This window comes from Dipodomys spectabilis, unplaced genomic scaffold, assembly GCF_019054845.1.
Source record: "Dipodomys spectabilis isolate Male_0828 unplaced genomic scaffold, ASM1905484v1 ptg000076l, whole genome shotgun sequence".
NCBI lineage: Eukaryota > Metazoa > Chordata > Mammalia > Rodentia > Heteromyidae > Dipodomys > Dipodomys spectabilis.
Window position 1 is genome coordinate 6,959,631 of NW_024870753.1, and position 15,884 is coordinate 6,975,514.

Consider the following 15,884-nt stretch of genomic DNA (forward strand, 5'->3'; position numbering starts at 1 on the left):
GACTGAACTTATTATGGAATTTGTTAACGCTAATAGTCATCTGAATTAAAATGAGATCAACATTTCATGAAGTACTTCTTTAAATACAAGACAGTGACTGCTCTGTGGTTGGTCCAGGTAATGGAAAGACTGACTGCGCCAAACTTCTTGCACTTCAATAAAAAAACTTGTGCCTGGGTAAAAAGCATTGTAATTTTTACTCTAGAGACAACCTGCTTCCAGTCTGCTACAAGTGTATTCTGCTGGGCACTGGTGGCTTATGTCTGTCATCCTAGTTACTCAGGAAGCCGAGATCTGAGGATTGTGGTTCTAAAGTAGCCTGGGCAGGAAAATCGGTGAGACTCTTATTTTCAGTTAACCATCAAAAAGCTAGAAGTAGGGCTGGGGTTCAAGTGGCAGAGTAGAGCTCGCTTTGAGCTGCACAAAAGCTCAAGGTAAGTGTCCAGGCCCTGAATTCAAGCCCCATGAGTGTGTATACACAACACACACCCACACCCACATTGTTTTCTTTTCCTAATAAACTTTCCTATCTGGGGCTGGGAAAGTGGCTCAGTGGTAGAGCGCTTGCCTTGCATGCTCAAGGCCCTGGGTTCAATTCCTCAGCACCACATAAGCAAAAAGAAAAAAGCCGGAAGTGGCGCTGTGGCTCAAGTGGTAGAGCGCTAGCCTTGAGCTGAAGAGCTGAGGGACAGTGCCCAGACCCAGAGTTCAGGCCCCATGATCGGACCCAAAATAAATAAATAAATAAATAAACTTTCCTATCAATTTCAAAAGAAAAAAACAACCATGCACTCCTGAATAAAGGATGTTTTATTACTTATGAAGAATGTAGATACATATTATATTTGTTCACATGTTTCAAAGACAGGGTCTTGGTACATAACACAGGCTGGCCTTGAACTAGAGATCCTCCAGACTCAGCCTTCCCAGTGCTGTGATTACAGGTGAGTGCCACTATACCAGGTAATGTTGTTCTTTTCCCTCTTTCCCTCCCTCCATTCCTTCCTTTCCCCTGTCTTTCTTTTCTTTCTTCTGGTTAGGGAGCTTGAACTCAGGGTCTCGTTCTGACTGGACTTTCTCAATCACGGCTGGTGCTTTACCACAGGAACCATACCTCTGAGTCCAGCATTTTGCTGGCTAATTGGAAATCAGAGTCTTGAAGACTTTTCTGCCATAAGCTGGCTTTGAAACTAAATACTCGAGGTCTCTGACTTCTGGGTAGCTAGGATTACAAGTGTTAGCCACCAGCATCAGGCACAACTTTTCTATTGCCAATGGCATATTAAAATTCATTTTTATTATATTGAACATGTTTTCTGATTACATAAGTTATATAATTTTTAGGTTGAAAGATCCAGAAAAATATAATGCAATAATATATCAATCCAGGGGCTGGGAATGTGGCTCAGTGGTAGCCTAACATGCATGAAGCCCTGGGTTCGATTCCTCAGCATCACATAAACAGAAAAAAAACCAGAAGTGGTGCTGTGGCTCAAGTGGTGGAGCAAAAGAGAAGCTCAGGGACAGGGCTCAGGCAATTCCAATGAGCATTAGTTACTAAGGTACATAATTCACTTACCACATCCGTCTGGACCCTTACTGAGTTTCAGTCATTGGCTTAAGGGATGGAGTTAGCAAGGCTGTCCTGGAAAACCTGGAAAAGGACCACCAAGGAAGACTTCCTGGAAAAAGAACTCTGCTGAGAACAGAAGGGTTAGGAACCGGTCCTCTCAATGTGAGAGACGGAGACAACAGCAGAAAACAGAGAAACAGAGCCAACAGCATCCACAAGGTGCGGAACGGCTGTGCGGCGGCTTACTGCGGTGCAAGGCCAGAAGTGTGGGGCTGGAAGCCGGCGATCGGGCGGGCTCGAGGCGCCGACGAGGAGGCGCTGGGCGGCCCCGGGTGCGGGGGCGTCCGGGAACGCTCAAAAGGCCCTCGCCTCCGACGTTCCCTCGCGAACCTTCCCGCTGCCGGGCACAGGCGGGCGTCACCACGCCCGGACGCACGGGCGTTTCTACGAGACCCTTGGCGGGCCTCGAGGTTGGGGCGGGACGAGGCCGAGGATCGAGGGCGGGTGGGTTTTCGGGAGGTAGAATCCACGCGTCGATGAGACGGTGGAGTTGTCGGGGACGGCTGCGGGGTGTGGAACCTCAGCGTGGTGGGGGGCGGGCTGTTCACCGAGCCTGCAGACACGCGAGCCGGACACGCGGCGGGGAGGAGAAGCAGGCACGGGAATGCCGGTGTTTAAGTCGAGAGATGGGAGTAAGGACCCCGGTTTGGACGGAGCAGGCGCAGCGGTGGGCGCGGCCCCCGCGTGTCCGCCCGGGCAGTGCCCACGCCGCAACGACCGCCGCCGGGCGGGAGGTCGCCCCCCGACGCCCGGCTGCGCTCCTGCGCATGCCCACTGGGCTCGGCGCGCGGAGTCTGCGCAGTGAGGGGAACGCGGCGGCCTCCGGTCCGCGCACCTTCCAGAAGCACCGCGGGGCCGCCCAGAACTACCTTTCTCCGAATCCGCTCGCCCCTCAGGTCCCGCCGGGCATGCCGAGCCCCGCCCACCGTTCCCGCCCCTTCCGTGTTTTGGTACTCACGGGTTCTGCCAGACGCGACCTGCCATTGGCTGACAGTCGAACCGGGAGTAGCGATTGGCTGGCGCTGACTGTCGCTCAAGCGTCCTTCTGGTGGAAGGTCTGGGGTGGGTGGAGAGCGGGGCTCCCGGGCGCTGACGCGGGGTAAGTTGGTGCTCGCTGCGGGGGCACGCGGGGAGTCAGACTCTTCCCGAGTTTGGTGTTGCAACTCCGCCGCGCGGGCCTTGGCTGCGGTCCCCTTCCTGACTCGACTGCCCCTACTTGCTCCTCGGGGGCCCTCGCGGTGGCCGGGGCGCGTTCACAGCCAGGCCGCGCCGGGGAGGAAGCCGGGAAGCCGGCCGGGCTTCGCCCTCCGGGACCGTCCCAGGCCTGGGAGTTCATTGCTCCGGTCTCCGAGGCCGGGCCCGGGCCGAGGGCGAGCCTTCCGACGTGGCTGCCCACGGGGATTTCTGTTGTCTGATCTCTCTCGGGCTTTGTTGTTTGTGGTGGTGCTGGGGTTTGAACCCAGGGCCTGGGGCTGGCTGGAGTCGTCATCCCCGGCGGGCGCTTTGTTTTGATCGAGGTCTTCCCACGTCACCGTCGTTTCTCTTTTCAGTCACGTTGTGAGCCCTTGGGGGAGGGCTTGGACGTGGGCCCCCTCCCCTTCCCGGGGTTCCATTCAGGGTTCACTGGGTGCCCTTCCACACGGTGTGTACTCTTGAGGAATGCATTTGCTTCTGGCGCTTTTACTGTGAGCCCCGAGGAGGAATGTTAAGGAATTCGCTGGGTTGTTAATGTGAAGGTATTCTTTCTTTGTTGGCTTTTTTTTAACTTTCAGAATTGGTGCTTAAATCTCCCAGATCATCTTACCTTCCGAAGAGGAGATACTTAGGTCTAACACTTCCGATGTCTGAAGTAGTTAAGTCAGTGAAATGGGTCTAAGTCTTCCTGTGTTCCATGGGAAACAGACCCAAGTAATTTCTTTTTTTTTTTTTTTTTTTTTTTTTTTTTTTTTTTTTTTTTTGTCGGTCGTGGGGCTTGAACTCTGGGCCTGGGCGCTGTCCCTCAGCTCTTCAGCTCAAGGCGAGCGCTCTACCACTTGAGCTACAGCGCCACTTCCGGTTTTCTGGTGGTTTATTGGAGATAGGAGTCTCACGGTCTCTCCTGCCCGGGCTGGCTTTGAACCGCGATCCTCAGATCTCAGCCTCCTGAGTAGCTAGGATTACAGGCGTGAGCCACCAGCGCCCGGCCCAAGTAATTTCGCCTAAGATCGTGTTAGTAAATGTGGGAGCTTTGTAATTAGATCTGTTGAAGCCAACACCCATGGCTGTAATATTAGTGTCCTATTTTACAATTCACAAAAGTTCAGAGAAGCTGTATGATTTGTACAAGGTAGTTATTTATGGGCTTTCTTAAACATGAAAAGAAGTTGGCAAGAGGGCTGGGGGCGGGGGCAGGGTGTCGCTCTGCTCCGTGGTGGAGCACCTGCCTATTCTGTAAGAGGCCCTGGGTTTGGTTCTCAGCACTGAAAAACAGGAAATATTTGCCTGTAGACCCAGTGCTTGGGATGCCGAGGCAGATTGTGAGTATAAGGTAAAAGCTACAAAGCATAACCCAGTCTCAAGAAATAAAACAGCTGGGCACTGACAGCTCACATCTGCAATCCTACTTGATCAAGAGACTAAGATCTGCCAGGCGCTGGTGGCTCACCTGTAATCCTAGCTACTCAGGAAGCTGAGATCTGAGGATCACAGTTTAAAGCCAGCCTGGGCAGGAAAGTCCATGAGACTCTTATCTTCAGTTAACCACTAGAAAACTGGAAGTGGCTCATTGGCCCAAGCAGTAGAGCGCTCATCTTGAGCTGAAGAGTGCAGGGACAGTGCCCAAGCCCAGAGTTCAAGCCCCACAACAGACACCCCCCCCCCCCCAAAAAAAAAAAAGAAAGGCTAAGATCTGAGGATCCCAGTTTGAAGCCAGCCTAGGCAGGAAAGTCTGTCAGACTGTTATCTCCAATTAACCAGCTAAAAGCTGGAAGTGGAGTTGGGGCTCCAATTGTAGAACCTTGGGTGAAAAAGGCCAAGTGAGAATGTGAGGCCCTAAATTCAAGCCCCAGTATCAAACACCAAATGAAAACAAAACAACAGAAAACATAATAACCTTCAGTTTGGTTTTGCAGATAGAACTAAATAGGATACAGGCCAAGCTTTCTAGAGCTTGCAGCTTCACTGTGGAAAACTGACAAAATAACTACTTAATAAAATGTGTGCCAGGTAGTAAAACAGACCTCCTTGGCTCTGTGTACACTCCATCACTTCCAACTTAATGACGAGTAAATTCCTTAACCTACCCAGGCCCATTTCTTTCCTTTTCTGTAAAGCTGGATAATAATTGTACTTCAGTAGGTTTGCAGTTTTTATATTTGTAAAATACCTAGAATAATGCTTGGTATATAATAGCTAGTTAGTAGAGCGAATCCACTTTTTTCCCATACTGGGGTTTGAACTTGGCTTTGCACTTGGTTTCTTTGTGGTGCTCTACCACTCGAGCAGTACTTCAGCCCTGTTTTTTTTTGGAAGAGACAGACTTTTCTTTTAAACTCAGGCTGGGTCTGAACCCCAACCTTAAGATCTGAGTAACTATAGCCGGGCGCCGGTGGCTCACGCCTGTAATCCTAGCTACTGAGGAGGCTGAGATCTGAGGATCGCGGTTCAAAGCCAGCCCGGGCAAGGAAAGTCCGTAAGACTCCTATCTCCAATAAACTACCAGAAAATCGGAAGTGGCACTGTGGCTCAAGCAGTAGAGTGCTCGCCTTGAACTGAAGAGCTTAGGGACAGCGCCCAAGCCCAGAGTTCAAGCCCCATGACCGCCAAAAAAAAAAAAAAAAAAAAATCTGAGTAACTAAGATTGTAGATGTGAGCCATTAGTGCTTGGCTATTTATTACATTCTTAAGCATACACAGCACTGTATAGACACCCAAGGTGCAAAATAATTAAGACATGTGCCTTTTATATTCAAATGGAATCTACATTTTAAACATGTTGAAATCGAGGATTTGATAGGCCAAACAAGGATTGTGTGGCACTTTGAAAGTCTGACATGAGACCTAATGACATAGATTCAATGATTAGGGAGCTTCTGAGTCCCACATATCTAGGTTGCATCAAGTAGAAAGAATATGAACTTTGGAGTCAGCTAGTATATGGACTTGGGCACACAGTTCACCTCTCCTAGTCCCAGATCCTTATCAATAAATGAGGCTAAAGATAGTGTCTACATCAGAGAGGAGTGTTGCCAATTAAATGACACAATGAATAAAATGATTAACATGGTACCTAACAATATACTAAGTGTAAAAATTTACAGCTAGCTGGGTGCCAGTGGCTCATGCCTGGAATCCTAACTACTCAGAAGGCTGAGATCTGAGGATCACTGTTCAGGAAAGTCTTGAACAGGAAAGTCCATGAGACTCTTATTTCCAATAAACCACCAGAAAACCGAAAGTGGCACTATGGCTCAAGCAGTAGAGTGCTAGCCTTGAGGTGAAGAGCTGAGGGACAGTGCACAGGCCCAGAGTTCAAGCCCCATGACTGACAAATAAACATTTAGAGCAAAACTAATGTTTTTGGCCAAGATCATACTTGTGCTTGCTCATTTGTGGTAGAAGGTGAAGTTTGATTTTTAACTTTGGTCCTGCTCCAGAGTCTTCTCTTTGGACCTGAACAATGGTCTTTGTCCCTTAGGAATAAATGTTTCTTGGCAGATTGTAAGGAAGCTTCATGGGAAAATGTCTGTTAAAGTGTACAGCTCATTGTCTGGCATGTGTTTACTCATATTTTTCTTTTCTCTTCCCAGCAACACCAGACAGCTCCCAAGGGGATAAGGAGCCACTGCTCCATTCTTACTGAAGAAACCACAGGGTCACTGGCAAACCACCACTCATCCTTACAGCCTGCCTGCCCAGCTGTTTGCTCCTAGTGGTCAGGGCGTGGAACCTTTGCAGCTGTGGATTTCTTCCCATTCTGCTTAGGGTAAAGGCCATGTCACCTCCTGGAAAAGGACCCCGGAAGGAGAACCTGGGTCTCCAGTGTGAGTGGGGGTCCTGTTCCTTCGTGTGCTCAGCCATGGAGGAGTTCTTTGAGCACGTCACTCAGCACCTGCAGCAGCACATGCATGGTTCCAGAGAGGAGGAGGGAGAGGAGGATGACAGTGACCTACTTGGTAAGGGAAAAGGACGCAGCAAGGGGAAAGAGTTCAAGGGCAGGTGGAAAAATCTCACTTCCCTTTACCTAGAGGAAAAAAGCAGCCAGCTAGTGTTGTAATAGTTTATTTTCCTCATTTTGCTTTGTTTAGCAAACACCGTAAAGTCATCTGGGCAAAGTCATCTGGGCGCTGGTGACACATGCCTGTAATCTTAACTACTCAGGAGGCTGAGATCTAAAGATTGCAGTTTGAGGCCAAGCTCCAATTAACAATTTAAAAAAAAAAATCAGGAAGTGGAGCTGTGGCTCTAGTGGTAGAGTGCTAACCTTGAGCACAAAAGCTCATGGACAGTGCCTAGATTCTGAGTTCAAGTCCTAGGACCTGCACAACAAAAAGAAAAATACAAAAAACATTGTAAACTCATTTGTAGAGAATTAAGAATAATGGCCAACAAAAGACAATTACTGGGTTGGGAATGTGGCCTAGTGGTAGAGTGCTTGCATGAAGCCTTGGGTTCAATTCCTCAGTACCACATAAGCAGAAAAAGCCAGAAAGTGGTGGTATGGCTCAAGTGGTAGAGCGTAAGTCTTGAGCACAAAGAGGCTCAGGGACAGCACCCAGGCCCTGAGATTAAGCCCCAGGACTGGCATTTAAAAAAAAAAAAAAGACATTACTTTTTATTTTATTTATTTATCTTTTTGGTCGGTAGTGGGGCTTGAACCCTGGGCTTGGGCGCTGTCCCTGTGCTCTTCAGCTCTTCAGCTCAAGGTAGGTGCACCACCACTTGAGCTACAGCACCACTTCCAGTTTTTGAGTGGTTTATTGGAGATAAGAGTCTCATGGACTTTCCTGCCCTGCCTGGGCTGGCTTTGAACCACATCCTCAGATCTCAGCCTCCTGAGTTGCTAGGATTACAGGCGTGAGCCACTGGCACCAGCTTACCTTGTAATTTTTTGTGTGTGCTGAGCTTAGAACCTTGTGTTTACTAGGCAGGGCTCTGCCACTTACGTCATGCCTCACTTCCTTATTCTTTTTTATTACTTTTTTTTTTGTCAGTTGTGGGGCCTGAACTCTGGACCTGGGCACTGCCCCTCAGCTCTTCAGCTCAAGGCTAGCACTGTACCCCTTGAGCCACAGCACCACTTCCAGCTTTTTCTGCTTATGTGGTGCTGAGGAATCGAACCCAGAGCCTCATGCATGCAAGGCAAGCGCTCTACCACTGAGCCACCTTCCCAGCCATCCCCCCTTTTTTTTAAGGGATTTGTGAAATCTACTAAATAGACCTCACCACTCACTAATGAATCTGTTACAACACAGTTTAAAAAAATTATTCTAATGCCGGGCGCTGGGGGCTCATGCCTATAATCCTAGCTATTCAGGAGGCTGAGATCTGAGGATTGTAGTTCAAAGCCAGCCCAGGAAGGAAAGTCCATGAGACTCTTATCTCCAATAAACCACTAGGAAAACTGGAAGTGATGCTGTGTCTCAAGTGCTAGCCTTGAGCTGAAGAGCTGAGGGACAGCACCCAGGCCCAGAGTTCAAGCCCCGCTACTGACAAAAAAAATAAAAAAAATTATTCTACCAAGTCAGGCACTAGTGGCTTATAGCTGGAATCCTAGCTTCTCAGGAAGCTGTGATCTAAGTGTTGTGGTTCTAAGCCAGCCAAAGTAAATCCAAGAGACTTACCTCTAATTAGCAAAAATCCAGAAGTGAAGGTATGGCTCTTAAGCAAAGTAGCCAAGCAGAGACACAAGCCCCTGAGTTTAAGCCCCAGTACTGGCACACATAAAAGTCTATAGAAAAATGGGGGTAGAGGATGGTAATGTGGCTTAGTAGTAGAGTGCTTGCCTAGCATGCATCAAGTCCTGGGTTCGATTCTTCAGTACCACAGAAAAGGCTGGAAGTGGTGCTGTGGCTCCAGTGGTAGAGTGCTAGCCCTGAGCAAAAGAAGCTCAGGGACAGGGCTGGGAAGGTGGCTCAGTGGTAGAATGCTTGCCTTGCATACATGAGGCCCTGGGTTCGATTCCTCAGCACCACATAAGCAGAAAAAGCCACAAGTGGTGCTGTGGCTCAAGTGGTAGAGCGCTAGCCATGAGCTGAAGAGCTGAGGGACAGCACCCAGGCCCAGACTTCAGGGCTCACAACCAACATAAAACAAAAAAACAAAAACAAACAAAAAGAAGCTCAGGGACACTGCCCAGGCCCTGAGTTCAAGCCCCAGGACTGGCAAAAGAAAAAAGAAAAATGGGGGCAGTTGTCTTTCCAACACCCCAAATTTTTAGTTCAATGACTATGAACTTGTAACCAACAGTTTCAAAGCCAGATAATATTTATATAAAAATGAAAAAAAAAGAAATTTGGGGATTAATTTATTTGCCACACTGTTTTTTTTTGTTTTTTTTTTGGGGGGGGGGGGTTTGTTTTGTTTTGTTTTTTAAATCGGTTGTGGTGTTTGAACTCTGGGCCTGGGCCCTGTCCCTTAGCTCTTGAGCTCAAGGTGAGCACCTGGGGCTGGGAAGGTGGCTCAGTGGTAGAGCCCTTGTCTTGCATGCATGAGGCCCTGGGTTTGATTTCTCAGCACCACATAAGCAGAAAAAGCTGGAAGTAGGTGCTGTGGCTCAAGTGGTAGAGCACTAGCCTTGAGCTGAAGAGCTGAGGGACAGCATCCAGGCCCAGAGTTCAGGCCCCACGACTGACCAAAAAAAAAAAAAAGGTGAACTCCCTACCAGTTGAGCTACAATGCCACTTCCTGTTTTCTGGAAATGAGTCTCATGGACTTTTCCTGCCCTGGCTGGCTTTATACTGTGATCCTCAGATCTCAGCCTCCGGAGTAGCTAGGATTACTGGAGATAGCCACTGATACCCAGCTCTGCCACACTACTTTTTATTTATTGTGGGGCTTGAACTCTAGGCCTGGGCGCTGTCCCTGAGCTCTTCAGCTTAAGCCTAGCATTCTACCACTGGAGCCACAGCACCACTTCCGGCTTTTTTCTGCTTATGTGGTGCTGAGGAATTGAACCCAGGGCCTCTGCATGCAAGGCAAGCACTCTACCACTGAGCCACCTTCCCAGGCTGCGCCGCCCCTTCCCCTCTTCCCCCTTCTCTCCCCCACCCCTACTACTAACAAGCAGATTCCAGTTAAACGTTGAAAGCTGGTGCTTAGAGATGCTAGAGAAGTAGGAAGTAGGTTGGAATAGCTGGCAGGTCCTTGCTGGAAGAAGGCAGATGGACAGCAGTAGGGAAAGGAATCCTGCAGATTTCTGAGGTTGAGAGGCTGCCTCTTCCTCAGGTTACTGCAGAAACTGAACAGAGGTTGTGCATGCGAGGGATACCTGCCATTTCTGGGTCTCTGGCAAAGGCCTCACACTCACTATTGTTACCTCAGCTTAGACCACGTCTCTACTCTTCCTTGAGGTCTCGATGATGTGGAACCACTTGCAAAATACCTTTGTCTAAATCATCTTTGTCCACATCAAATTACTCGTGTTTAGTTTATGATACCATGTCTCCCCTCCATCCCCATAGCACTTAGCGCTAGTTGGAGTTTCTTATTTATAGATGTATTTGATGAATGTTTTTTTTTCCTGACTGAAAGTGATGTGAGGGCAAAGGTTGGGACTATTTAGTTATATCCCATACCTGATACACAATAGGTGGTCGTTAAATCCTGGTATTTGCTAAATGAACTCTGGGTAACTTGGTCCGAGTGCTGTTAAATCCCTCAAATGGAAGATGAGCTGAGCCTTGGGAAGTATCACATTCCTCCTTCTAAACCTCTTTCTACAGAAGAAGAATTCTCCTGCCTGTGGCAGGAATGTGGCTTTTGCTCTATGGACAGTTCTGCTGACCTCATCCGCCATGTCTACTTCCACTGCTACCACACCAAGCTGAAGCAGTGGGGGCTGCAAGCCCTGCAGAGCCAGGCCGACCTCAGCCCCTGCATCCTGGACTTCCAGAGCCGGAACATCATCCCTGACATCCCTGACCACTTCCTGTGTCTGTGGGAACATTGTGAGGTCAGCAGATAAAGCCAGAAATAGGGGTTGGACGGAAACTGGGAATCTTAAGGCACCTTCACTCTTCCTGGGGTGCCTTGTATCCAAGACTCCTGCTAGTGTCCCCCTGCTAGTGTTAACTCTTTTCCTGAAACTTCCCCATCCCCACCAAGTTAATTTGGGAGAGAACTGAGACACCCCCCCACTTTGGGCACATAGGGATGAGTCCCTCCTCACACCCTCAGTCCTCACCCCAAGTTGCCCTGGCACAGAGCTCCTTCGACAACCCCGAGTGGTTCTATCGGCACGTGGAAGCACACAGCCTATGCTGTGAATACCAAGCGGTCGGCAAGGACAACCATGTGGTGCTGTGTGGCTGGAAAGGTAGGGCCCTTCCCTCTCTGGTGTCTGGTTGATAGTGTGGGGGTGAGAAGGCGGGGGAAGGGATGGGACCAGTCCTGAAGGACAGGACAAGGTTGGCTGTTGTCTGACCCGGGTTCCAGAGCCTGCTCAGGGTTTGTGCTGGGGTCTGACCAGGCCTTTCTCCCCAGACTGTACCTGCACCTTCAAGGACCGCTGTAAGCTCCGCGAGCACCTGCGCAGCCACACCCAGGAGAAGGTGGTCGCCTGCCCCACTTGTGGGGGCATGTTTGCCAACAACACCAAGTTCCTAGATCACATCCGTCGCCAGACCTCATTGGATCGTAAGCTTGTGGAGGGAAGGGCTGGGTGCAGGTATCCTGCTGGAGTGAGGTTGGGGGCATGTTCCAGGGGGGTGGCCACTTTGCTCCCTCCCGCTTTTGGGCTCAAGCACTTCCCAGCCTATTCACAGACATTGCTGTTCAGCACTGCTTGTGTGCTAAATCAGTTACCTTGAAATTCTCACAACAACCCCATGAGGTAGGCTTCTTATCCCCCTTTTTGCAGATGAGGAAACTGAGGCTCAGAGAGGTTAAATCACTTACCTGAGATCACACAGATAGTAAGTGATCAAGTCGGGCTTCTAATTCAGATTCTTGACTCCAAATCCCATCCATAGCTCCCTTTGGTCCTGGGGTGGTTCCCTTCTGCCTGGGGTGGTTCCCTGTCTTCCCCGTGTTTGTCCACTGTCTCTACAGTCCCCCTTTCCTTCCACCCACCCTGCCCCAGAGCAGCGTTTCCAGTGCTCCCACTGTTCAAAGAGATTTGCCACCGAGCGGCTGCTACGGGACCACATGCGCAACCACGGTTAGTAGGCTTCCCAGCCTCCCTTCCCACAGCCTCCCTGCCCACCCCGCAAGGTTCTGAGTGAGTCCTGAGGTCACAGCCTTCTCTCCACTCGTAGTGAATCACTACAAGTGCCCTCTGTGTGACATGACCTGCCCACTGCCGTCCTCCCTCCGCAACCACATGCGCTTCCGCCACAGTGAGGACCGGCCCTTTAAATGTGATTGTTGTGACTACAGGTAAGGGATGCTGGGGCCAGAAAACAAGGCTCGCTCCAGGGTCCCCATTCCCTCCACTCCTCCTGACCTCTTCCCACAGCTGCAAGAATCTGATTGACCTCCGGAAGCATCTGGACACCCACAGCAAGGAGTCGGCCTATAGATGTGACTTTGAGAATTGCGATTTCAGTGCTCGCTCGCTCAGCTCTATCAAGTCCCATTATCGCAAAGTGCATGAAGTGAGTGGGGCTGGAGGGCGCGTGGGGGGCGCCGGGGAGAAGCACGAACCTCACTTCTCCCTCCCCTCCCCAGGGAGACTCAGAACCAAGGTACAAATGTCACGTGTGTGACAAGTGCTTCACACGCGGCAACAACCTCACTGTGCACCTTCGCAAGAAGCACCAGTTCAAGTGGCCCTCGGGGCACCCCCGTTTTCGGTATGTCTCTCAGTTTACACCCCCCCTAGATTCACACACATTCTTCTCATGCTGTTCGGTGGGGGAGGGCTGGAACTGGAGGTTTAACTGAGAGCCTTATACTCTTACCCAGTTTTTTCTGCTCACAGCTGGTCCTCTGCTACTTGAGCCACACTTCCAGTTTAGTTTTTTTGTTTTTGTTTTTTTTTCCTGTTTAATTGGAGATAGTCTCACAGGCTTCCGCCGAGGCTGACTTTAAGTCATGCAATCCTCAGATCTCAGCCTTCTAAGTAGCTAGGATTACACATGTAAGCCACAGCTTCAGGCTTTTCTCTTGCCTTTTCAGTAAGTAAAGAACCTTGAATTTTTTCATAGCTTGCTGTTCACCATCTCTATTGAGGCTCAACCAGACAATAATGATGGGGCAAAGATTGTTTTTATTTTTATTTTTTTAATCCAAGCCACATGTAGACCCAATAAGTTGGTGGCGGAAGTTTTGTAGCTGGAACTAGAAACTAGAGCCCCAGAGATCCTGACCCTCAGTTCTGTGGTCTTCCCTTAAAGTCTTTCTCTCTTCTAGGTTGAGTTTCTGCACAGACTTTTCCATTTTCAGTAATACTCTTTCCTTTTGCTTCTACATTCTCCAGTAGAGACCCTTTTTTACTTCGGTCATCTTATATTGAATTCCAGGACTTCTACCATCTACCATATTTATCTCTCTTTTTCTCTCTCTCTTTTGTTAGTTCTGGGGCTTGAATTCTGGGCCTGCCCTGAGATTCTTTTGCCCAAGGCTAGTGTTCTGCCACTTGAGTCATAACACCACTCCTGGCTTTTCCTGAGTAATTTATTGAAACCTCATGCACTTTTCTGCCTGGGCTGGCTTCAAATTGCAATCTTTAGATCTCAGCCTCCTAAATAACTTAGATTACAAGTGTAAGTCACCCAGTGCACATCTCTCTCTCTCTCTCTCTCTCTTTTGTGGGGCTTGAATTCTGGGCTTAGGCACTGTCCCTCAGCTCCTCAGCTCAAGGCAAGTGTTCTTCCGCTTGAGCCACAGCACACTTCCAGTTTTCTAGTGGTTTATTGGGGATAAGAGTCTCATGGAGTTTCCTGCCCGGGCTGGCTTTGAACCGCCACCCTCAGATCTCAGCCTCCTTAGTAGCTAGGATTACAGGCATGAGCCACTGGTGCTGGGCTTCTTTTTTTTTTTTTTTTTTTTTTTTTGGGTCCAGTCATGGGTCCTGAACTCTGGGCCTGGGCGCTGTCCCTCAGCTCTTCTTCAAGGCTAGCGCTCTACCACTTGAGCCACAGCGCCACTTCCGGCTTTTTTCTTTTTGCTTATGTGGTGCTGAGGAATTGAACCCAGGACCTCATGCATGCAAGGCAAGCGCTCTACCACTGAGCCACCTTCCCAGCCCCATCGGCTTCTTTTTTTTAATTGGTGTCAGTATAGTGCTTGATGTCAGGGTCTGGGCACTGTCCCTTAGCTTTTTTGCTCAATGCTAGCACTCTACCACTTATGTCACAGCTCCAGCTGGGCACCCATGGCTCATGCCTATAATCTTAGCTACTCAGGAGGCTGAGATCTGAGGATCACTGTTCAAAGCCAGCCCAGGCAGGAAAGTCCTTGAGACTCTTATCTCCAATAAACCAGAAATCTTATCTCCAATAAACTAGAAAACCAGAAGTGGCGCTGTGGCTCAAGCAGTAGAGTGCTCAGCTTGAGCTGAAGAGTGCAGGGACAGCGCCAGGGCTCAGAGTTCAAGCCCCATGACCGACAAAAAAAAAAAAAGTTGTGAGCTTTCCTACCCAAACTTGCTTCAAACCTCAATCCTCAGATCTCAGCCTCATAAATAGCCATGATGACCAGTGTGAACACTGGCACCTGGCCATTTTTGTTCTTGACTCACTCATCTCTAGCTGATTTCTGCATCTTTCTACCCATTTACTGCCCTGTGCTTCCCCTCCACCAGATACAAGGAACATGAAGATGGCTACATGAGGTTGCAGCTGGTTCGCTATGAGAGTGTAGAGCTGACACAGCAGCTGCTGCGCCAGCCCCAAGAGGAATCAGACCTAGAAGAGACACTGAATGAGAGCAGCCTGCAGGGCATCATTCTAGAGACTGTGCTAGGGGAGTCAGGACTTAAGGAAGAGATGGAAGAGGAGAATGGGGGTGTCAAGGGGACAGCCCACTCAACCTCTCAAGACAACCCCAGTCCTGTCATTCATATGGTGAATCAGACCAGTGCCCAAGGCCAGCGAGAGATTGTCTACTATGTGCTGTCTGAAGCCCCGGGAGAGCCCCCACCCGCCTCTGAGCCACCTGCAGAAGGCATCCTGGAGACCCTTCAAGGAATACCTGAGGAGCCGGAGCTTCAGACCTTGTGAAGGCTGCGGAGCCCAGTTGTTCCTACCCCAGGCCTTGGGGTTTGAGCCAGGCAGAAGGCAGTGCCCCTGGGGGAACTGCCCTTGCCAAATGATGACTCCAGAAGGCGTGCTGAGAGCAGCGGGGTCCCCCGGCCCAGGCTTGCATCCGTCTGAAAACTCTGAGGGCTTCCTTCTCTCCCCGTTTTTTTCCACACTGCATTTTTGTGGAGATCCTGAAGCATTCAGATTCTTTGAGGGGATTGTGAATATGTGTGTGTTCTTACCCATAATCCCCTTGACATGCTAGACAACAATTAAGTCCTATATCAACTTGCATCCATTCTCTTCTTTGGGGGGGTCTGTACGTTTAAGGATGATGCATGATTTGTCCTGCAAGGACACTTTCCTCCCCACCAGCGAAGGCATTGAGAATCATGCAGCCATTTCTCTGTTAAGGGTTCTTGGACGTTTGTGACTATCCTCAGGGACAGGATTGGAAGCGAGTATATGTGTGACTATTGTTTTTGGTAATAAAAGAATCAGTTGGGCTGTTTCTTCCTTAAGTTTAGAGGCAGGTAGGTAACAAGGCTGCCGAGCAGGATGGATAATTAGCCCTTTTACCTTTCTAACGACTGAGGTAGTTAGACTGCCACGTGCTACTCATTTACTGGATCTTCTCTATTTATTTTTATTTATATAACTTTATTGCTAATGAGGTGTTCTACAATTCCATAAGTCAAGTAATGAGTACTTTTTTTTTTTTGGTCAGTCCTGGGGCTTCAACTCTGGGCCTGGGCACTGACCCTCAGTTCTTCAGATCAAGGCTAGCCCTCTACCACTTGAGCCACAACGCCACTTCCGGTTTTCTGGTGGTTTATTGGAGATAAGAGTCTCATGGTCTTTCCTGCCTG

At 49.4% G+C, this 15,884-nt stretch overlaps 1 protein-coding gene across 2 annotated transcripts; it reads left to right on the plus strand.

The window, feature by feature from the left end:
* The first annotated feature begins 2,672 nt into the window (after positions 1 to 2,672).
* Positions 2,673 to 15,526, plus strand: LOC122110248 (histone H4 transcription factor). Of its 2 annotated transcripts, XM_042682747.1 has the most exons (10): positions 2,673 to 2,732; positions 6,421 to 6,786; positions 10,555 to 10,784; positions 11,036 to 11,147; positions 11,315 to 11,467; positions 11,913 to 11,990; positions 12,088 to 12,208; positions 12,288 to 12,426; positions 12,500 to 12,624; positions 14,577 to 15,526. In XM_042682747.1, the coding sequence occupies exons 2-10, from the start codon at positions 6,606 to 6,608 to the stop codon at positions 14,992 to 14,994; spliced, it is 1,557 nt and encodes a 518-aa protein (XP_042538681.1). In that variant the 5' UTR covers positions 2,673 to 2,732; positions 6,421 to 6,605; the 3' UTR covers positions 14,995 to 15,526. The 2 variants fall into 2 exon arrangements, with proteins under 2 accessions (XP_042538681.1, XP_042538682.1); XM_042682748.1 differs by lacking the exons at positions 2,673 to 2,732; positions 6,421 to 6,786; positions 10,555 to 10,784; positions 11,036 to 11,147; positions 11,315 to 11,467 and adding an exon at positions 11,481 to 11,745.
* Positions 15,527 to 15,884: the final 358 nt, after the last annotated feature.